Genomic DNA, 22,453 nt, shown 5'->3' with positions numbered 1-22,453 from the left:
GTTCCTTACAAGGTGATCCAAGGTGCAAGTGACCCACTGGGGAGCAAGTTATCAGGTTATCTGGAAAACCATGACCCAGCAATCTGCACTTGCAAACCAGAAAGCCAACCATATTCTGGGCTGCATTAAAAGAAGCGTGACCAGCAGGTCAAGGGAGGGGATTCTGCCCCTCTACTCCACTCTTGTGAGACCCCACCTAGAGTACTGCGTCCAGCTCTGGGGGCCCCAGTACGAGAAAGATGGAGCTGCTAGAGTGAGTCCAGAGGAGGCCACAAAGATGATCAGAGGGCTGGAGCACCTCTCCTATGAGGACAGGCTGAGAGAGTTGGGGTTGTTCAGCCTGGAGAAAAGAAGGTTCCAGGGAGATCTTATAGCAGCCTTCCAGTACCTGAAGGGGCCTATGGGAAAGATGGAGAGGGACTGTTTATCAGGGAGTGTAGTGATAGGACAAGGGGTAATGGCCGTAAGCTGAAGGAGGGTAGATTTAGATCAGATATTAGGAAGAAATTCTTTACTGTGAGGGTGGTGAGGCACTGGAACAGGTTGCCCAGAGAAGTTGTGGATGCCCCCTCCCTGGGACTCTTCAAGGCCAGGTTGGATGGGGCTTTGGGCAACGTGGTCTAGTGGAGGGTGTCCCTGCCCATGGCAGGGGGGTTGGAACTAGATGGGCTTTGAGGTCCCTTCCAACCTGTTCTATGATAATATGATTCCTGGATGCATGTGGTTTGTCCTGGTGGCCCAGCAGCCACAGTGAGGGTTGGCCTTCTGTAACCTCCACCTCTTCTCATTTAAGAGAAGACAACCGATGAAGTAAACGATCCAACAAAAATGTGAATAAATGTCCACCCTCTTGTGAGGGCACGACTGAAGGGGCAGATGTTTTCCACAGCCATCAGAAAGCTTAGTAAGCATTTGCAAGTATATTAGGTACATTTTAAAGTCTGACTTAGGCAGAATGTCACTTATTAACACTAACACTCTTCAGGATTGTTACATGAAAAACCTGTACAACATTAATAATTTAGAATAAAAGCAGAGCTGAGAGAGAAAGAATAACTAAAGAGACCAATTGCCGCAGTTTATTCTGGAGGTGATAGCAAGGCAAAGAGTATTTGTTTCAATGAACTTTATTTAACTCCATATTACACAAGTGGGACCTGAATCCCCAAACTTCCCATCATCAACATAATGGAGAAGCACCACTGCACAGAAGGAAGGCAGAATTTTGGAGCCAGGAGACAGGCTAGATCAAGCCATTTCTCCCACTGTGGTCAGAAATTCTTCCTCCTTCACACAACATGCTTCCCAGACCAGCAGGTTTACCCCAGGAATAAGAGAGACAAAGCTAGCTCTAAACACTCCCTCCTACTCCTCTCCCCAACAAAAGAGGCTGCTCAATGCCAGTAGTGGAATGGTTAAAGATAGGGAGTACATTAGGTTTTCAGTCTCTCAACCAGCCCACTAGATTAAGAAGTGGCCTGGTTACTCCCTCTCTCCTGAAAAAGATCCAGGAATATCAAAGACCTAAAATGCTGAAGACTTACCTCCTTTCCTTCCCCCATCCCATAGCCTTGTTCTCTAAGCAGAGAGTAGGCAATGAACTCTGACGGGGCTGAAGGAAAGCCAAGGAAAATCAGGGGCTACCTGAATCCCTGGGAATCTGGTGGCTACCCTGGTGCCCTCATTCATTCCCTTTGAGGTTCAGAGACCTGTTTGGAATAGTACACAGAGAGGGCCTCCCTTAGGGATTCGGAAGCAGCCAGGGATACAGAACACACAGGAACTGCCGTGAGGGTACACACCATTCCAGGGATGGCAAGACTCCCCCCAGCCAAGGCCCCAAGGGCTGGGGGAGCTGGGACGAGGCCCTGGCAGGGGGAAGAGAGCTCCTGCAGCAGTGCTGAGAGCTCACGGGATTTTACTTCTTCTTCCTCTCCTGGGAACAGCGAGGGCAGAACCTGGTAGAAAGGGAAGTAAAAAGCCAGCATTTAGGTCATGACATGAACCTCAAACATACAGTCCCAAAGGACCTTTTCCAAGGTCCCTGACAAAATCTTAATTCAAATTTTCCTCTTTAAGAGGTCTTCTAAGCGTCTATATATAGTACTCTCCCTTCTGCCGCCCAGGACCTCCCCTTTCCAAAGACCAATGGGCTCTCCAGGTTGCTTGTTCACTCACCATTTTCCTCTTGGTTTTGTTGTCAGACCCACACAGGCAAAATGAAACCATTCAATGGAACACTGTTGGGATGAAGAGCAGTCAGTTAAAGAGCAGTTTTGTTTTCAAATCACTGCTTCTGGGCTACCAGAGTTTCCCCACATTTGATCATAAACTCCTAAATCCCTAGCAGCGATCAGGGAATGAAGACTCACATCCAACCTATACATTGTTAGCACAGAGAACTTCCCTTCTCCCCTGCTAAGCGTAGGGGCAAGAAAACAACCTGTCATTTTAAGGAAAACCCTGAAGAAAGAGGCAAGACACTCCTCTGCCCTTCCAAACTACTTGAGGTAAGCCGCCTTCTTGTCACTACTTGCTGTATCAGACCCCACCCAAGCAGGACAAGACTTTCTGTGGAAGACTCTCCCCACTCCCTTCTCCCCCATTTCCATCCAGTGCAGGCTCTTACATCTGGATTGTCGCAGCCAATCATCTCCCCGTAGGAGACCTGGTGGCAGAGGCAGTAAGTCGGCTCATTGGGGTCCACGGGCATATCCAATACATCCGAAGGGTGCACATTTCCAAAGGTGACTGAAGGCATCCCATATTCTGTGCTACTGCAGGACGGGAATAAAGTAGGTCAGCAAAATAACTGGCTTCAAGTCTCTTCCTGTCTCCCAAGACAATGCTCGTTTGCCAGAGACAGCCACTTCTCTTTTTAAGCACACACACCAAATTCCACTGAAGTGACCTGCTTTCCCCTTCATGCCACACTCCCCTGAAAAAATTAAAAGGTCTCCCTCCTCTTGCTTCCCAAGAAAGGGCAGGGACACACCATCTGGTCTGGGTGGGGATCAGATCCTTCACAGGGAAGTCTGGCTAGGCCTCCCTTGGTCTGATTTCAAGTGATGCTCCTCATTCCCACAAATCCCTTCAGCACTTACGTGCGGACAAGCTTCAATTTCTTTTGGGCAGTTTTTGGTGCCTCCTCATCAGAGTTCTTCCCTTTAGAACGAGCACGGGCAGCTTTCTTCTCTTTTTGGGCTCGGCCCTCTGGTAAGAAGAGAGAAAGGTGTTGCATCTGCCACCCCATCAAAACAGACACCTGATAGTAACAACCTCTCCAGCACTAAAATACACTACTTCAGAGGGTATATTGGCTTTCGGCCATGCACCCCATCTTAATTTTATCTAGTGGCCTCGAATATGCTCACACAAGAAGAGCCCAGGTCACCATCTTTTTACCTGTCCTTCAGATTCCAGCGTAACAGTCTGTGATCTGTACCACTCCAGTGCCTGCCTTCATCCCCACCACTTCCATAGTCACTTGGCTGCCTCCTGTATCAATCTGCAGCCCAGTGGTGGTACTCACTCTTCTTGCCCTTGCTGGAAGAACTGTCATAGTCACTCGACTCTATCTGCTTCTCCTTCAGGTCTGCTTCAAAGCGAGCGAGGTCTGTGTCCAGCCGCCGGATGTGCTTATCAACCTACAAAGATGACAGTGATCAGGAGTTACCATAGAACAGAGCCGAGGACGGCACGGGGCTTGCACTAAGAGCTGAGAAGCAAGAGTGGGTAGGGCCTAAAAAGAGAGATGAGGGCCTTCCAGGCTTGGGGACTTTAGTACAGTCTTTCATACAATAAGCGCTAGACACTTCCCTTCATACCATCTCGTAGGTCTGCATAGCCAGCTGAACCTTGTCATCTCCAAACTCCTTGCATTTCCCATAGGCCTCCTGAATTTGCTTGAGAAGCCCCAGTTTTTCCTCTGAAGACAAAGTCCGTGCATTGCTGATATACTCCGTGGCCAACTTATCAATCTCTGACTTGAGGTCTGAAACAAGTTTACCATTAAATACATAAATACGTGTTCATACACACACACTACAGTGCCCTCCATTAAGAGAGACTGAAGGATCAGAGCAGTTGCAGGTTTCCTCCCCTGCCCTGAGATCCCCGTGATAAAGGCAAAGGAAAGAAACACTGGGCAAGCTGCATACTTCTTGTTTTGTCAACAAAACCATCTCTAATCCTCACCTTCCGTCCTCTGATCAAGATCTCGCATGAGCTGGAAGTTTCTCTGCAATTCAAACGGCAGGTTCTCAATACCTGCAGGGAAAGGATACATGGAGAGGTCAGGTTCCTGTCCATGATGCCAAGGCAGGGCCAAAGCTAACTTGACTGGCAACAACACATACACCGGTCCAGCAATTCCCAACACCCTTTCCTGGAGCACATTAGTGTGCCTCCATTCACTGTCAACTCCAAAGGAGACAGACTACAAAAACTTCATATATTTAGTCCAGGAGCATAGTTCTAGAATACATACTAGTTAACAAAAAACTGCTGTCATGCAGAAAGGCTTACATTAAGAAAGCAGAAAAACAAAATTTGTAATGAAGTCAGTGATTATAATACAATGTATCCATCCAAGAACTCCATTAGGTAATGAAAAAAGTAGTACAACAGCTGGTAAATAATGCCCTTTAGTTATTTCTATACAAGGATGTCAAAATTAAAGTTGTTCAAATGCTAATTCACTAAAAAGTGAGTACAGCTTATTGCATCACTTTTACATATAGGGCACAGGAGACACTTTGTGCAGAGCCAAAGAGCAAGCATGAGACAGGATGGGGAGTAGTGAGCAGCAGTCTTAACCCTCTGTCACGTGTTCCTCGTTCTGCCTTCTGCACCATAATCTCAGTGTGGTCTGTCCAACACCTGGAATGATGCTATACATTGTGAATAATAAATGTTTGTAGGGCTCCAAATGAGCAATGTGAAGTTGATAGTCAATTAATTTTCAATGCACTACACTACTCACCCCTAGGCATCACCAGATGCTCAACTGACAAATGTGATAAAAACAATTCTCATTTCTCCATGCTTGTCTAATCCAACTGAGATCTAGTGTCACTGCATTAACCTGAAGTCCAAGCTTGATTGTTGTCACCTTTATATCTAATAAAAAAAAAATCTCTTGCAGCTTTAAAAAAAAAAGTGGGGGGAAAAGCTCTTCAGAAACACAACATAAGTGTGCCTGCTTCCTGAACCCACTCTCCAACACAGAGAGTGTGTAAATGAAGGAGTGTCTATCCATCATCAAAACTGTCTAATACATCAGTCCCAGCAGCAGTCTCTATTTTCACTGCTACATGTTTCTACAGCAGAGACATTTTCCTGAAAAGCAATCAGCTGGCAGGGAATGTCTGTATGCAGGAGGCATGGTCTAACAAGTATCACACGTGGGACATGAAATTAATTCCTATGAGACGTAAAAACAATTGTGGGCCTCACTGTGCTCAGAAGCTGTTCCTTTAACTTATTTTTTCACACAAACAGAATCTAGAAAGTTACATACAGAATGCTTACAAGTAATCAAGCTATTGCTTCAATAGATTTCTGTTGCTATTTCTATTTTAAGTATCTGAGAAATGCTCAGATAGTAGGTGTCCTTAAGTACCCAGATACATAATCACATAGCACATACACATCGCCTGCCTGCATTCAAGGATAGTTAACAGTGCAAAATTAAATTATCAGAAAATTAGTAAGTGGCAAAATTAAGGCTGCCTGCACATTCCTAAATTTGACACTTCCACATTTGTCCAGCATGACAGACTTCACACAAGGTTCAAGTAGCCGACTACCAGATTACACCTCTATGGCTCAAAAAAGCATCTCAGAAGACAACAGGGACACAATGCTGAAAATTATTATTGCTTACAAAGGCAACTTATGGCAGGGATGAAATCCAGCTTGGGAATCTCAAAACCATGCTTTTTTCCTTTCTGTCATCCCCAGCCCCAACTCCAAACTTCTCAATCTAGACAGCAAATGAAACGTGGGTCACACAGCAGCACGCTACTTTTCATTTCTCTCCAAAGCATCCCCTGCAGAAGCCAAGACAGGTATCCTCTAGAGAAAAACAGTATCTGTTCTTGCACTGCACACAATATGGCAAATTTACACTGAGTTTATTAATCCTGGAAGATCACAACTTCTAAACTCTTGACTTTGTTGTTTTAAAGAAACATTAATGTAATTTCTTTTTTTCTTCTAAAAAGGAAAGTCAGTAAAAGCACAAATTCCACTAGGTACAGTCAGTTTTCCATCAGCAGGGCTAGAAACCTTTATATAGAGCGAGCACTCAAGCTAGCACAAAAACCAGTAAGATGCTATTCTCCGGGCAGAACAACCCCACACGAGGTTATGGCCACATTTCACAGTGATGTTCTCACAGCGGGAGAAACTTGGGCAGGAGTTTGCTTCTCCTACAGAACCTGAGAGGGACTGTGCTCTAGTTTTCACAGCCGTTACTGTAAAAATCTGCCACCACCTGTCACTAACTGCAGCGCATGCCCTCATCTGCAAAGCCTCTGTCTTCCCTTTGCCTCTACGTGCCTGGGCTCATCTTTTCAGCCCGTGCCAGCTATCCTTCAGAGACTCTCTCCTCCCAGCACCTCTTCCCCTGACTGCCAGCCCCTCAGCCAGGCCAGGGGCTCCCCTGCCTCGTTACCTGCCTCCACGCGTGCAGGGTGCTCTGTTCCTGGCGGCTCTCGGCAGCGCAGAGGGGCGTTATCTGGCCCTGGGCTAGGAGATGCTCAGCACAGACACAGTTGGTGGATCATTTACCAGTCAAGCACTGATCTTCCAGAGGCTCATTAAGCTGGGCAGGGTTCCATGGGGACTGACAAGACGAACCCCTGTAATTTGAACTCCTTCCCTGCTAAAACCAGAAAAATGATTTCCTAAAAGCCCAGAAAAATGTTTTACTCTGCAAATCTATTATTGGACCAACTTTCTGTAATTGCTTCATCAATAAATTGGGAGAAAACAAAACAAGTGACGGACAGTATAATCAGAACTGTTATAAAGATGCTTTATCTATTCAACTCAAAGTGGAAAGAAGCCGAGTACACCACTACAAATTATGATCCAGAGAGACTCTGGCAAGAACAAAGAGCATAACGAGATAAAGCTGCAGCTAAGCAAGTTTTAACTGAGCAACAAACTATTTGTATGGCATACAGTTTAATCTAACTATGGGGAAGTTTTTTACTATCCACAGCTTAACTCGAAAGCTCTTGTGTATCCTTAAACAAAAGTGATGCTCTGCATCACAGAATTTATCACAGTGGTCAGAACACTTGCTGAAATTGCTTGGCCTGTTCTGTGCCTCGCTATAAGACATCACCACTCTAACAGTCCCACTAAAAAAAAAAATAAAATAAAAAAATCTAAGATTTACATTTCCATTTCATCATTCCTACTAACAAAACACACTTTCCCTCAGTCTTTCTAAAAACATTCCTGATATTTATATAATTTCATTTCCTCCTGAATTTCTCCTTTTTCCTTTACAATTAACTTGCTCTTTCTTCTTCTTATAAGACAGACTTAAACTTTCCATGACTAAATACTATATATTGTGAAATATCCAAATAAATCCCAGATTCTGAAATGGATCATAGTAAAGAAAAAACACCCTACAAGCATCCTTGATCACTAGAGAAGAGGGCAGTGAGGGGCAGTCACTTTGTCCCAGATAGGCAACAATCTGACAGAAAAAAAATAAAGAAAAGCGAGAGCCTGTTTCAACACAAATGGCACAGCAGCAAGAGGGGAAGAGGAGGATCATGAAGATGTACAGGGAAGAAAGTGCTAGCAAGGCGAGCAGCTTGGCCCAGAGTGTGGGCTGGCATTAATGCAACTGCATCCATCTGCACAGATGCACCCAGAGCCACACGCAGCCCCACTGTGCCCCATTCATTCCTGTCACAGTATGATTACCCTGAAAACCATCAGCACAGGTGTCTGAGTTTTTTCCATCCCTTCCTTTTCTTACCTTGTTCTCATTTCTTACCACATGTAAAAGTCTCTCTACCTTACCATATGGTCCTTCCTTTCCTTAATTCTTATCACTTCACTACCCCCAGTCTTCTTCATCTCTTTTATTCTCCTCTTTCCTTGTCATTCCTTCTCCCATTCCCTCTTCTCTCACCACATGCAGGCATCCATAGCCATGCTGTCTTGTCCCTTAAGAACCACATGCTCTCAGTCTCCAAAAGTCAGAATGCATCACCACCCTCCATCCCCTCCAATCATTTTTTTTTTCCTTCTTTCATTTGAGAAACATATGTGGGGTATCAAGTGTAGGAAACTGACATTTAAACTTCAGCTACCTAACTCTGATGTTAACTCTGACATACTGTCGTGGTTTAGCCCCAGCTGCTAACTAAGCACCACACAGCTGCTTGCTCACCCTTTCCCACCAAGGGGATGGGGAGGAGAATGGAAAAAAAAACCTCATGGGTTGAGATAAAGCCAGTTTAATAGGATAACAAAGGAAAAAAATACCTCCCCCCCAAAAAAAAATCCCAAAAAGCAAGTGATACACAAATGCAATTGCTCACCACCTCCAGAAAAAAAACCACCCTGATGCCCAGCCTGTTTCCAAGCAGCAATCCCACCTCCTGGCTAGCTTCCCCAGTTATACACGGAGCATGAGGTTACACGGTAGAGAACATCCCTCTGTCCGGTCTGTGTCAGCTGTCCTGGCTGTGCTCTCCCAGCTTCTTGTGCACCTGGCAGGGCATCGGAAGCTGAAAAGTCCTTGACTTACTGTAAGCACTACAACTACCCAGCAACAACTAATCCCACCAGTGTATCACCAACATTATTCTCATCCTATTTTCTTCCTTTTCTCAGAAACTCCTGCTGTATTGCCCCATACAATGATGTCATCAATGTATTGCAGGAGTTCTGGAGGCTCGCCCTGTTCCAGTGCGGTCTGGATCAGTCCATGGCAAATGGTGGGGCTGTGTTTCCACCCCTGGGGCATTCAATTCCAGTGATACCGGACGCCTCTCCAAGGGAAAGCAAACTGCAACCTGCACTCTGCGGCCAAAGGGATCGAGAAAAGTGCATTCGTGATACCAGTTGTGCCATACTTGGCTGCCTTTGACTCCAGTTCATGTTGAAGTTTAGTACATCTGACATGGCAGCACTCATTGGCAGCGTGACTTCATTCAGACCACAATAGTCTACTGTCAGTCTCCACTCTCCATTGGACTTTCACACTGGCCACATGGGACTGTTAAAGGATGAGCGGGTTCTGTTAATCACTCCCTGGCTCTCCAGTTGATGGATCAGCTTATGGATGGGAATCTCAGTTGGTGCAATATTTCCACCAGTGCGCTGTTGTGGTAGTGACTGGCACCTGTTGTTCTTCAACCCTCAGCAACTCCACAACAGAAGGGTCCTCCGAGAGACAGCCATTTAACTTCCTCCAACTCCAAGGCAGCTATGCCAAAAGCCCACTGGTACCCTTTTGGGTGCTTGAAATACCCTCCCCTAAGGCAGTCTACGGCAAGGATGCACGGAGTCTCTGGGTTAGTAACAATGGGGGGCTTTTCACAGTCATTCCCAGTTCACTTCAGCCTCCAGTTCAGTCAGCTGTTGGGATCCCCCTGTCACTCCAGAAATATAGATGGGTTCTGCCCCTTCACAGCTTGATGGCATTAGGGTACACTATGCACCAGTGTCCACTAGAGCCTTATACTCCTGGGAGTCTGACGTGCCAGGCCATCGGGTCCACACAGTCCAATAAACCCGGTTGTCCCTTTCCTCCACCTGGCTGGAGGCAGGGCCCCTCTAGTCCTGGTCATCGTATTCGTTACTGATGAATGGGTTTGTGTGGCGCACGTGGATTCTAATCCCATCCTTGTTACTCGCTTCTTGTCAATACGAATCAGAAGCTCCTTCCATAAGATTAGAAGTAAGATCAGCCCTTCTGCTCTGTCTGGGGAACTGCCCACAGGAGACTGGAGTCACAATTTTCTGGAAGAATGCCCATTTGTGATTGTTTTCCCTTACAACTCACGTACTCATGACTGCAGATTCATGGTGGGTTTTCCCACCTCGTCCTGTCCTATCTGTGGTCACACAGGTAAAACCACAGGGTGCCTCTACATCCTCCCTCTTGATCAGAGGAATGCTTACTCCTAATAGCTGAGATACTGATCTACACGGGTGGGGAGTAGGACATATCCTCTCTGAATTGCTGGAAATCCCAGGACAGTTTCTGCACAGCTGAGATGAGGGAGGGAGAGAGACTTTCTTTGTATTGCTGGATTTGGCTAGCCAGTTTATCCACCACTGGTGCCTCTTCGTCTTCCCAGTCCATCACTGCCTATGAGTTGGTGTACAACAGTGCGTTACGTACAAACTTCTGCCATGCGGGTCAGGTACGTTGGACTTCATCTGGATCTGTGGGTAACTGCACATTGTCCGGGTCATAACAAACCATGACCCACACAGCTAACTCCCTCAGGTACTGGTTACCTCCCTCCATGGTGGTCCACTTGCCTGGATGACATACATCATCTTCACGGAAGGGATACCTTTCCTTCGTGCCTGACACAAGTTGCCTCCAGAGGCTGAAGGCTTGTGTCTTTTTCCCAATTGCCTTGTCAATGCCCCTTCCCTCGACAGGGATCCCAGCTGCCTGGCCTCCCTACCCTCTAATTCCAGACTACTGGCCCAGTTATCCCAGCATCGGAGCAGCCAGGTGACAAGTTGCTCGCCTGAAATCTTTTCACATATCCCGCAGCTCACTCAGGGACAGGGACTGGGTGATTACCTCTGGTTCTGCCTCTTCCTCCTGGTGTCCTGATGGTCCTGGTTCACTGGTCATCCCTTACTAAGCAAGCTGATTTTTTGTATTTCTTCTTCTGTATAGGGGTGACCGATACCAGCACAGGTTGGTTCTCTGGTTCAGCTGCAGTGCCTGTTGCCAGAGTTGGAGCAGCCACAGCACATGTAGCCAGGGCTGGAGTAGCCGCAGTGCTTATCATGGAGGTTGGAGTAGCGGCAGTGCCTCTCGTGGTGGTTGGAGTAGCCCCAGCGCCTGTCACTGGGGTTAATCTCTGAGTGATATTCTTAAATAGTAGTTTAACCTTAAACAAGACCTGAACTACATTCAGGAGACATAGCAATAGGAACATGCTGGTTTGAACATCCCAAGGATATTCAACATTCTCAAGAGCTGTTGTAATTAGCCTGGAGAGGAAGGGGAAGGGGAAGGAAGGTGTGTCCCCCACATATTGGCTCTCGGAGAAGAAAAAGAAAGAAGTGTAATTATTAATAGCTTCCAACAGATGGCTCCCGAAGTACGGAGATGATGGCAATGCTGAGATTAGTCTCGCGACCAACAGGTTTATCACATCACAAGTCAGTACTACAAAGTACACCACAATAATAACCTTGACCCAGCGCACAGAGATGACAAACAGCACAACGGGGAACACATACGGCAAGTCAGGTGTTACATAACACAGGTCTGTGAACACGCGCAACGACTGCGAGGGAGAATGAATCAACACTGCGACCAGCGACTATTTACCTAATATAATGAACGCTTATAACAAATTTGTTCTAATGCGCTCCGGTCAGATCTGTTGTTATCTCAACCCATTGTGCCCCACGTTGGGTGCCAAAAAGGACTGTCGTGGTTTAACACCAGACAGTAACTAAGCACCATGCAGCTGCTCCCCCTGCCATCCCCAAGGGGATGGGGAAAATGGAAAAAAACCTTGTGGGTTGAGATAAAGACAGTTTGATAACAAAGTAGTAATAATAATAATGTGATGCACAAATGCAATTGCTCACCACCTCCAGAAAAAAAACCACCCTGATGCCCAGCCTGTTTCCAAGCAGCAATCCCACCTCCTGGCTAGCTTCCCCAGTTATACACGGAGCATGAGGTTACACGGTAGAGAATATCCCTCTGTCCGGTCTGTGTCAGCTGTCCTGGCTGTGCTCTCCCAGCTTCTTGTGCACCTGGCAGGGCATCAGAAGCTGAAAAGTCCTTGACTTACTGTAAGCACTACAACTACCCAGCAACAACTAAACCCACCAGTGTATCACCAACGTTATTCTCATCCTAAATCCAAAACACAGCACTCTACCTGCTACTAGAAAGAAAATTAACTATCTCAGCCAAAACCAGGACACATGCACACACACAGACCAAGCCAACACAACCTGATAACCTGAATGTGCTTCATTCTCCCATAGCACATCTTTTAACTGTGCCAAACAATGGGTTTGTATTGTGACAATGTCCAAATTCCTAAAAAGAGATCCACTGCACCAAGCACTATACAAATACACAGTGCCTCTCCTGAGACATCCGTTCACCTACCTTGTTCAGATGTATGCTTAAATTTATTAAAAAATGTGAAAATACATTTTGAAACAAACACAGTTGCTTTATTGAACAATACAGATTTCAGCAAACACTTTATAAACACCACATTGCTGAGAGTAATTAAAAAAAGTCCTGCTTGTGCCAGGGACTGCCACAATGAGAGGGTAAGTTCTTTGCCCCCTGAGATAGGAAATTGGCTGGGATCTTGCAGGGGAAGCACATAGGACTTTTTGGTGCTCCATGACTCTCAGAATTTCGTAGCATTTGGAGTGTACTGCAGGGCGACTGGCTTACAGCAATCTTCAGTAGCTTCCTTGCTTCCTCATTAAGGGAAAGGATGTCTTGTATATCCCTCCATCCCTCCTTTTAGAGAGTATAACTCTTTTAAAGTGCTGCTTCTACTGTCCTGTGTTCTCAGCTAATTATGTATCTTCCTATGCAGTTTACTGAAATTGGTGCATGAGCATGATATATAACTTTCTCTCTATTCATATATGGCTCAACTCTACTGCAATACATGCATCCTAACCTGTAACATTATCCTCACAACACCTCTCTGTAAGGGATAGTACTATCTACATTTTTACAAATGGGGTACTCAGGTGCATAGGGGACTGACTTGCCCACGGGCAACCAGGAATTTGGGCCAGTGCACTGCACACTAGTCCATCCAGGTGCATCTAAGTCAGATACAATCTAAAGAAACAGGTCTCAGTCAGCAAGGACGGTCAATGAAACAGCCACAGAAACCTAATACTCCCCCAAAAAGTGTACTCTCTTTTTGGGGAGAGGAGGCTCTTTTTGTCCGTTTCTTACTACATTAGTTCAATATTACAGCATCCACAGGCAAGATACGAGGCAATGTTGCTAACTCTCAGAAAAGGGATCTTTACTGCTGTGTTAAAGATCAACTTTGATTTCAGAAGCTTTGAGGACTTGGAAGGCTGACATGTCAAATGAGACTCACAGCACTCCAGCCGTTTCCAGCCTGTCACAGATCTCCAAAGGCAGGGACCACCACCAAAGAGATCACAGGGCCGTTTGCCAAAATGGTCACATCAGATTTGCTGATGGGTAAGTGAAGAAATGCAGAGAAAACACAGTATGCTTTGTCTTTTAAAGCCATCTTGTATCAGCTCTGATAAACACCAGTCAACAACAAAATCAATTCTAAATAAACTAGTCATTAACAATAATAAATGTATTAGCTTAGTGTGGGCTGTGGCAGTAGCTTTCACACAGAAATAAATGATGCCTATGAATCACCAAATCCTCTTCCCTGCATGAGATCTTTTGTAATTTTCCACAGATCATGTGTGCCGCATCACAGATGCGGCTAATCCAATGTCTTGGTAAGGTGAAAGGCATCTTTCGCTACACTAAAAGTGTTGAATATAGAAATGATTTGTTATGAGATCTGCATATCAGAAGTATAATGTGAGAAACTGTAGAGGTAAGAACAGAAGGGTATGGCTACATGAACATTGGGGAAGGGATAAGAATAATGACAGTATGTAAAGTGAGAGATAAAAGAACTGCTGGGGAATTTGGAATGCAGCCAGGTAGTAACAGGACTGGGAAGGATTCAAGGGCTAGCCTACAGCAAGTTCTGACATCACACCCATGCCCTCTAAGAGCATTAAGATAACAATACACATCATACCCTCATTTGATGAAGCTATACAGAGAAAAATCTAGACAGATGTAGCTATTCTGAAAGAATAATCCTATTTTACTGGGTTAGCTAATGTTATCAAGGAATGAAATGACATTCCCATGTCAGTTGTTGGAGAAAGACGATGACTTCAAAAGAATGTAAGCTGCTCCTGTTGCTCTGTGCTCACACTAGCGTAAGTTTTCCAGTATCAGCCCTGAGGAGAAGGACTTGGGGGTACCGATTGATGAGAAACTCAACATGAGCTGTCAGTGTGCACTTGCAGCCCAGAAAGCCAACCGTGTCCTGGGCTGCATCAAAAGCAGTGTGACCAGCAGGTTGAGGGAGGTGATCCTGCCCCTCTACTCCGCTCTGGTGAGACCCCACCTGGAGTACTGCGTCCAGCTCTGGGGGCCCCAGTACAGGAGAGACGTGGAGCTGTTGGAGCGAGTCCAGAGGAGGGCCATGAAGGTGATCAGAGGGCTGGAGCACCTCTCCTATGAGGACAGGCTGAGAGGGTTGGGGTTGCTCAGCCTGGAGAAAAGGTGGCTCTGGGGAGATCTAATTGCGGCTTACCAGTACCTGAAGGGGCCTACAGGAAAGATGGTCAGGGACTGTTTATCAGGGAGTGTAGTGACAGGGCAAGGGGTAATGGGTTTAAGCTGAAGGAAGATTGATTTCGATTAGATATTAGAAAGAAATTCTAATGAAATTCTAGTGGTGAGGCACTGGAACAGGTTGCCCAGAGAGGTTGTGGAGGCCCCATCCCTGGAAGTGTTCAAGGCCAGGCTGGATGAGGCTTTGGGCAACGTAGTCCAGTGGAGGGTGTCCCTGCCTGCAGCAGGGGGGTTGGAACTAGATGATCTTTAAGATTCCTTCCAACCCAAACCATTCTGTGATCGACAAGCCCTGAATTGGTACCATTCTATGTGCCTGTTGACACATGCAAATAGAAGGAGAGCAAAGGAAACCTGATGTCTCCCTAATCAGTATAAAAAAGGGGAAAAACTCAGAAGAAAATGACTAGACAGTACCATGTTAACTTACCAGCTGAGGACTCATCATCTAAGTCTGCTGTCTCCATCACCCTCTTCCCTGAGGCAGGTATGTCCTAGTGTCTGCTTCTGGAACAGGTCCAGACTGGTGGCCTCCAAGACTCCAGGAATGAATATACAACAGCCATCTGAGTAGACAGGCCAGCAACATCCTTCTACCTCTCAAGCTCACCAAGGTTACTAGCCCTCTGCTGATGACTCTCCCAAGTGTTTAGATCTAATTTAGGCCGAATGCTGGCAAAATCTAGTTCCTCAGGGGTTTGGGGTAGGGGAAGATGGAAACTTTTTTTTCACTGTTTTGTTATCATTCCTTACCAACATTTTATCCTGACATTTGTTCAGTAACAGACCAGCTCAACCACATGGAAATTTGAACTTCCTTCCAGTCTGGCACATACTTCCCAGCTGGAACAACGTGTGCTCCCCATTTAGCAAGGCAAATAAAGCAACAGCCTCATCAGCCCAGGCAGGAACACACGTGGTGGACGCTGATGGCTAGATCCAGCAGGGAAGGCGCTGTTTGACTGCTTCAGAAAGCATACCCACAAACACGGCCCTTCCATTCTCTTCAGCTATCTGAGGCAGATATGACCTCAGCAGTAGAGCATAGGTAGGTGAACAAAGAGGTCATTTCATAATAAATTCAGGCGCCAGACAGTTGAGGTACATGCCTTGCACACAACTCGTGTGTTGTCACTAAAAATACTTACTTTATTCTGATACCCACTAGGTGGGTAAACAGGGAAGCACTGATGGTAGAAAATACATGTGGTTGCACAGCAGTTCCATTAGTATAAAGATAATTCCTACACTCATAGCACATTCACATAGAAACAGAGACTTGTAGAAAACTATTTGGGACTGTTTTCTGAAGATGTGTACTTCAATGATGCTGATTACAAAGAAGCTCTGCGATCCTCTTGAAAATTCCATACATGAAGAAAACCCAGTGTTTGCATCTCATCTTCTGGAAAATCTGTATTAGTCACCCTTCCTTTCTCCCCGTCAAAGCCTCCACTACAGTATTTCTAACCCAGTACACGAGCAAATACTGAGTTAAACACAGTAACTCAAGTTCAAGCAAGCACAAACTCCTCTAATGAATCTTCATGCACGTTCTGTCTTCTCATCACAAAACACTGTTTTCTCCATTCCTGCCTACATCTCTAACTCCTTTGCACACGTAGTTCTTCCCTTACTAAAGGTGCACTGCTTTCTTGGTGTGAGGGAAAGCACTTCAGTATCTTGCTTTCTCCCCTCAGAAACAGGCATAAAATGGTTTAGAGACCAGGAGGAGGACAGTATTTGAAGAAATGGAAATCTTTTCAATGCTTATCTTCAGCCACTGAAGAGAACTGAGGAAAGAACCATGCTCAAAGACATTCATGAAGAAGAGAAATGGAACAAGAAACATTCCTCCTCTTCCCGTTCCCCGAATCCTTTGGCTTGGTACAGTCATTGAAGGGGCAGCTTCAGTAGGAGGAAGGAAGGAAGGTAATCAGAGTAGACAAGATACAGAGTTCCTCTGTCAGGATGTTTAGCACAGAAGGAATGTGTGTATTTTTCTGCTGCAAAAACATCTGCTAGGAGCATAACACGTTTCAGACAGATATATTTTGCAATGAACAGCTTAGAGCAAAGGCATGCCTAATCCTAGGTCTAAACCCAGTTTCAAATTACAGCAAGGACTTGAAAGCTACTGAAATACCAGACCTAAGAAACTGCCAGACACCTTTTACTGAGAGAACTGTTGTTAGGTTGGCTATTCTACAAAAATCTCCTGAAAAAGAACTTTAGATGTCCAAAGTAGAGGACTCAAAATTTATTAACTGAAACAACTGAGGCTGTATGCATAGCTTTGTCAGACCGCTCGTGCATTTAACATAGTTTTTAATTACCTAACTGCATGAGATTTTCATACAAGACATTTCTCACTCTCAGTAACTGAGCAGTGATTCAAAGTTTTATTTTATGCTCTTTGCTCAATACAGAGTCACACATACACAACCCAAACCTCAATCTGAAAACTGGTAATCAGCTTTTCAAGGTGCTCATTTCGGTGGCATTAAAATGCTTTTTTCACAACACTGCTGTGGAGTGGCCCACTTCCCTTACCAATAAAATGAAGGTCAAGGGATTCACTGATGCAAAGAGATTAAAGCCAAGAAAGCCAGCTAATTACAAACCCACCTCTTAGAATGTCTAAAAATGCTACATAGCCTGACTTTTCAGAATTATCTGTTTAAAGCTGACTTCAGTTGCAGCTATGACCATTCTGCACATCTGCTCCTCTGACTACAACTTTTCACTCATAATCTGAGGGAAACACAATCTATGCATGGAGAACCTGTAAAAAGCGTGATCCCCAAAATAAATACAAATATCAAACTTCCCTTTGTCAGAGTGCTATTCAACTGCCTCAAAATGCACGAGGCAACCTTTTCACTTCCTACAATCTTCACTTAATTCATTATACACCTTCCTTTCTTCAAGGATTTGAAGAGGTCCTACAAACAACTGCCCTCTTTCATCACACACTCCTCATTCATTCCCTGAACAGATTCAGCCAGTGAACCATACAAAAGAGAAACTGCGGGAGGAAAAAAAAAAAACCAAACCTGAAAACTGTGTCTACACTAGCACTATAATACTGAAATAATTCAATTGCAAGAACTAAATGTAAATATTAGATCTTTTTGAAAGAGCTGACCAAAGGTTCTGGACTATTTGTTTGTATCAATTTTCAGGAAGTTTTGGAACATTAGTGAACTACTTTAAAACTGAACTGGATATTTTTAAAATACTGAAATGATTAAAAAAAGGGAGGGGAGGAGCAAGTGGGAAACTGAATATTCTCAGGCAGGCATGAAAAGAAATGAAACAGCTGATCTGAGATCATCTCAAAGAATTAAACGAAGGTGAAAATATAGATTAAGTGTTAAACCAAACTTGCCTGATTGGACCTTTTTTGGTTAGAATATACATTTCATTAGTGAAAATAATTTTTTGAAGCGATTAAACTGCAACTCACATTAAATACTCAATGTAGTATCAGAAAGCATGTTGCATAACAAGCTAGAATACAAAAAACCTCAAACATGAGATAGATTAAAAGTACTTTAAATGGCTACATAAGGCTTTAGAATGCATTACAGAGAACTACCAGCAGTGGCTGCACCACTCATGTAAATCATGCAGGAAGCAGTTCTTGATCCAACAAAAGAAAAGTTGGTCACTTGGAAGTGAGATACAGATTGGAAGAACAAGAATGGAAGGAACAGACCACTGGGACAGCAAGAGACAGTCCGAATGCAAACAGATACTTTCCATCAACTCTTACGGAGGATAATAAATTTAGGAATGAGCAATGTAAGTGATAGATAAAGGATGCTGGACTGTATTTCTAAGAAACAGAAATAGTGTATCATATCAATGTCACAGTAGATAGTTAACCGAACATGAGCTCCCAGCTGAAATGCAATGGCAAACATGGATAAGGGCATACCCAACAGAAGAACAATAACCTTACTTCTTTAATTAGTACTGTGAAGAACACTGATTATTAAAGGACTGCATGCATTTTCAGAGAGTCAAAAGTTCAAGTAAGATGTCAAAAGAGAAGGGCAGGCTTGGAGAAGAACAATACGGCTAATTAGAAAACTGAAAAATCTGTTATCACAGGCAATTTTTTTTTTTTTGCTATGTTACCAGAAAGAAGGTTAAGACTTAATCAATTACAATCTACACAGGGAAGAAATTTTTAATAAGGGGACACTTCAACATAGCAGGTAAAACATTTTGTAAGTGCAATGACTAAATACTGGAACTGTGAAAATTAGCTACAGACAAATGTCACAAAACCAGGACAGGAAAGTCTATCAGCAAACTAACTTACTGATGACTGAGATGGATGCTCTTTGATATGACGTGCTTTTATGAAAGAAACTCTAGATTAAGCACAGCAACTGTCTTACAATTAGCTAGCAAAGGGAAGTAATGTTGCATATACTATACAGGACACCAGACAAAATCAAAAAAGGCCTTACGAGCTGTAGGAGTACACAAAAAAGGCTAAACCATTGCAGTCAAAGTTGCTTTGTTCTTCCTAACATCTTTGTAGCCAGATTTTTTGAAGTATTTTTAAGTTGTGCATGTTACTATTTTTTAAGCAAGACACCTTAAAAATGACAGTCTACGCCACCGTATTAATGTTCGCTTTCAACAAGGCAAGAATCTCTAACTCAATTCCACGACCACGCATCTCAGCTGAGAAAGAAAGAAAGAGTTTGTAATTTTCTCTGCAAGTTTGTACTACAGGGGAACACAGGAATTTCCGGGGGGGGTCATCAATTTTAGTTGACAGTGACAATGAAATCCAGAATGTTTGGCTTTGGTGGGAGCACTCTTGAACCACCAAGCCTTTCTACAGCTTCTTTCCTCTTCAACTTGGTACCTACCATACCTCTCCACACTCAGTGCTGCATCTTTCTCATCTCTGCCTATCAGCTGCAAACACAGTCTTTCACTCCTTTATCTTCGTGCTGCAGCTCTTTCTCAAAATACATTTGTGCTCTCCCAGTAGGGAAACCCTGCATCCTCCCCACACACTTACTCCTCGTCCATCTGCTTCTTTCTCCTCTTGTCTAGCCCCTGTCCTCCCAACTCCTGGCCAACTTTGCTGAAGAGTCTCAGTCAACTGTGGTCTTCCACAACAGAATGAGAAGAGCAGAACATCATCTTTGCTCAGCAATCCTTGCTCTTCTATAACAATCTGCCTCCCCACTCAACTCTTCTTCCTGGCTTTTGCATCCTCCTTCCTCACAGCTCCTAGATCAATATACTTGCCTGTTCACTTCGAGCTTCTTTTCAGCCTTCGCAGCAAAGCATCGTTATGGTTCTTGAACTTCTTAATTCAATTCACAAGATGTTTCCTAATGACAAAAGGAGCACTGCAGCCACAAGGAATGAGACCCTTTGTCTCTACATTGACACTGTATCAGCTCTGTGCTAGAGGAAACTGAGTGTAACAAAACTTCTGAAGAACCAAGCTCCAGTGTTACCAAGCAGATGCAAACAGATGGCAACAGATTTAACTTGGCCAGGTATAGTGAAGTAAAAGACACACTGCCAGTACTACCATGCTTAAAACACACCAACCCATCAACATGCTCCCCCATTTCTAGTACTGACACCAGATCAGAAGGAAAACATGAAAACAGCATTCCCCAAAGAACACGTTATCAAATCTTAACCCAGAAATATGTTCCTTCAAAAACTACTCCTTTGATTAGTCTACCGACTATTTCAGGAATGCAGGGGAGAAAACCCCACATATTCAAAGTCTTATCCCCCAGAGGTCCGAGTCTGACAAAGTTATAAGCACCTAAAAGTAGGATGATATCATAAGAGGGCTCACATAACGCTACCAACTCCATTAGTATTTACTGAGTTCTTCTTCCACCAGCAAAGCAGGACTGCACTTTTTAAAATGACAGTGAAGGAAGCTACCGAAGCTACCTCCCTAATACAAAAGTTATCGTTGGTTGATTTCACCAGCCCCGCAGTTTATCCCGGGAAAGGCACTGACAGCCATGCTGCCGCTCCCGAAAGGCGGCTAGAGCAGCACCAAGCTCCTTCCTCCGGGATCAAACCAAGCGCTCACGGACCGCAGCGGGGCCGGGCTCCCGCAGGAGCCCCAGCCGAGCCCTGCCCCGCGGCGGAGAAGCAGCCCATACCGGCACTCCGGGCGGGCCACCCAAGCCGCTGCCGCAGTTTCTAAGCAGCCCCAAGACGCCTCTACGCATCGAGCAGCGGGCGGCGGACAGGGCCTCTCCTCACGGCCCCAGGACCGGGCAGCGGCGGGGCCCTCACAGCCGGGCCGGGGACAGCCGGGCAAGGCTGCCGCCCGAGAGGGTCGGAGCAGGCCGCGGGCTCCCCAGGGACCGGTCAGCCCCCGGGCAGAGCTCGGCCCCGCGGGGCCCCGCCCCGAGCCGCGGTCCGTCCGTGACCGGGCGGCCCCAGCCGCGGCCCTCGGCCCCGCCCCCGGCGGCTCTTACTATCCAGGTAGTGCTCCAGGTACATCCCCGCCGCCATCTTGGGCCCTGCACACACGGGCGCTTCCGGCGGGAGCCGGACGCCGGCGCCCCCCTCCCCCCCGGAAGCAGCCCTGCCCGGCTGCGGAAGCCGCTTCCGCCCGCCTTCCCGCGCGCTTCCGCTCATGCCGACATTTTGGGCTCTGTGAGGCTGCCCTCGTTCCCGGAGGCGAGGAAGGACGGCGGGCGGGGCCGCTGCATGGCCTTTGGGGGTCCTCCAGCAGCACCAGGGCCCCGCCGGGGGTGGCGGAGGGAAGGTGCCCTGGGGGGTCAGCCGGGGCTGCTCCGCTGCTGGGTCCGGGGCTGCCTTTATCCGACTCCCCTGAGCAACGGGAGGGTAAATACCTGCTGCCTTCATCGCCGCGCCCAAAGAAATGGGCTTCGTCTTTTGGAGGCTATGGAGGTCTCTCCTGGCTTCGAAGAATTGGCAACAGCCTGGCTGGGCACTCCCGCTGGCTAATCTGGGTGAGGAAGTGCTGTTAGTTTGTTACGGCACCATCTCTTTCCATTCACCATTTAATTTGCCAGTGACGAGTAGCTGCTGCTATATTATCAAGAGAGATTGTCTTTGCTGTAAAATGACTGTGGTACAAACTTCACATACCTAACAAACCAAAAAAGCGATGAAATAAAGTTAAATGTGACCATGCTCTTTTTCTGTCTTGCCAGACCCGCTTTCATGACTACACACCACGTGTCACCTCTAGGTTAGAGACCTTCTCACTACAGCGTTCAGGAATCTTTCCCCAGACTGTCCTTTGCCAGCGATTGCATGTGACATGGTATGGTACTGTGCTTGTAGCTCAAGAGCGTGAGGCTGCACATGCAATTACGAAGGAACTAGGACAAAATTACCTTATTTCTTTTGGTCCTTAGTGTCTACAGTATTTGGGATTTTTGTTTCAAGAGGTCAGAGTTAATTTAGCATTCTATACTGTTCAGGAGAGGCACTGGGTTTGGTTGGTAAATGTTATGCTTCATCTGCCTTTCTCCTGCCCACTCACCTATGTTGTTCTGTTTTTTCCTGATAGACTGTATAATGACAGTCATTGCTCAGGACTGCTTGCTGCTAGATTCTGGCCATGAGAAGTGACCAGACTTGTTTCTTCTCTTTCTTTCCAAAGATCTCCCAAGGCATCATACCTTTATTTATATGGATAAACCAGGATTAAGTCTTCCAGCAGCCTGCAATGCAAGCCTGAGAGGCTGTTACAAAGTTAATTGCAGCAGGTTGAATTATCAAATGTCTTGCTGTTATACTATGTGGCTAATTCAGAGA

At 45.6% G+C, this 22,453-nt stretch overlaps 1 protein-coding gene across 4 annotated transcripts; it reads right to left on the bottom strand.

Moving 5' to 3' along the window:
* Positions 1-1,111: 1,111 nt before the first annotated feature.
* On the bottom strand, positions 1,112-21,316 carry ING4 (inhibitor of growth family member 4). Of its 4 annotated transcripts, none has more exons than XM_075763774.1 (9): positions 21,139-21,206; positions 4,985-5,121; positions 4,198-4,269; positions 3,828-3,994; positions 3,533-3,647; positions 3,105-3,213; positions 2,630-2,777; positions 2,179-2,240; positions 1,112-1,958 (listed from the first exon to the last, which is right to left on the bottom strand). In XM_075763774.1, exons 2-9 carry the CDS (start codon positions 4,992-4,994, stop codon positions 1,919-1,921), a joined length of 723 nt encoding a protein of 240 aa, XP_075619889.1. In that variant the 5' UTR covers positions 4,995-5,121; positions 21,139-21,206; the 3' UTR covers positions 1,112-1,918. The 4 variants fall into 4 exon arrangements, with proteins under 4 accessions (XP_075619889.1, XP_075619881.1, XP_075619875.1 ...); XM_075763766.1 differs by lacking the exon at positions 4,985-5,121 and adding an exon at positions 15,075-20,013 and having other exon boundaries at positions 21,139-21,179; XM_075763760.1 differs by lacking the exon at positions 4,985-5,121 and having other exon boundaries at positions 21,139-21,316.
* Between the last annotated feature and the right edge of the window lie 1,137 nt (positions 21,317-22,453).

The sequence above is a fragment of the Balearica regulorum genome, chromosome 1 (assembly GCF_011004875.1).
Source record: "Balearica regulorum gibbericeps isolate bBalReg1 chromosome 1, bBalReg1.pri, whole genome shotgun sequence".
Lineage (NCBI taxonomy): Eukaryota > Metazoa > Chordata > Aves > Gruiformes > Gruidae > Balearica > Balearica regulorum.
Note: the sequence above shows the minus strand (reverse complement) of the source record. Positions and strands in the feature narration are given on the sequence as shown.

What these genes read in the sequence shown, in the direction of transcription:
- ING4 (XM_075763760.1), bottom strand. Translation starts at nt 21,301, where the DNA reads ATGAGCGGAAGCGCGCGGGAAGGCGGGCGGAAGCGGCTTCCGCAGCCG. An exon ending in TCTTGATCAGAGGACGGAAG is followed by an intron (nt 3,995 to 4,197) that starts GTGAGGATTAGA and finishes AACTTGTTTCAG; the next exon opens with ACCTCAAGTCAGAGATTGAT. An exon ending in TTCCAGCAAGGGCAAGAAGA is followed by an intron (nt 3,214 to 3,532) that starts GTGAGTACCACC and finishes TCTTCTTACCAG; the next exon opens with AGGGCCGAGCCCAAAAAGAG.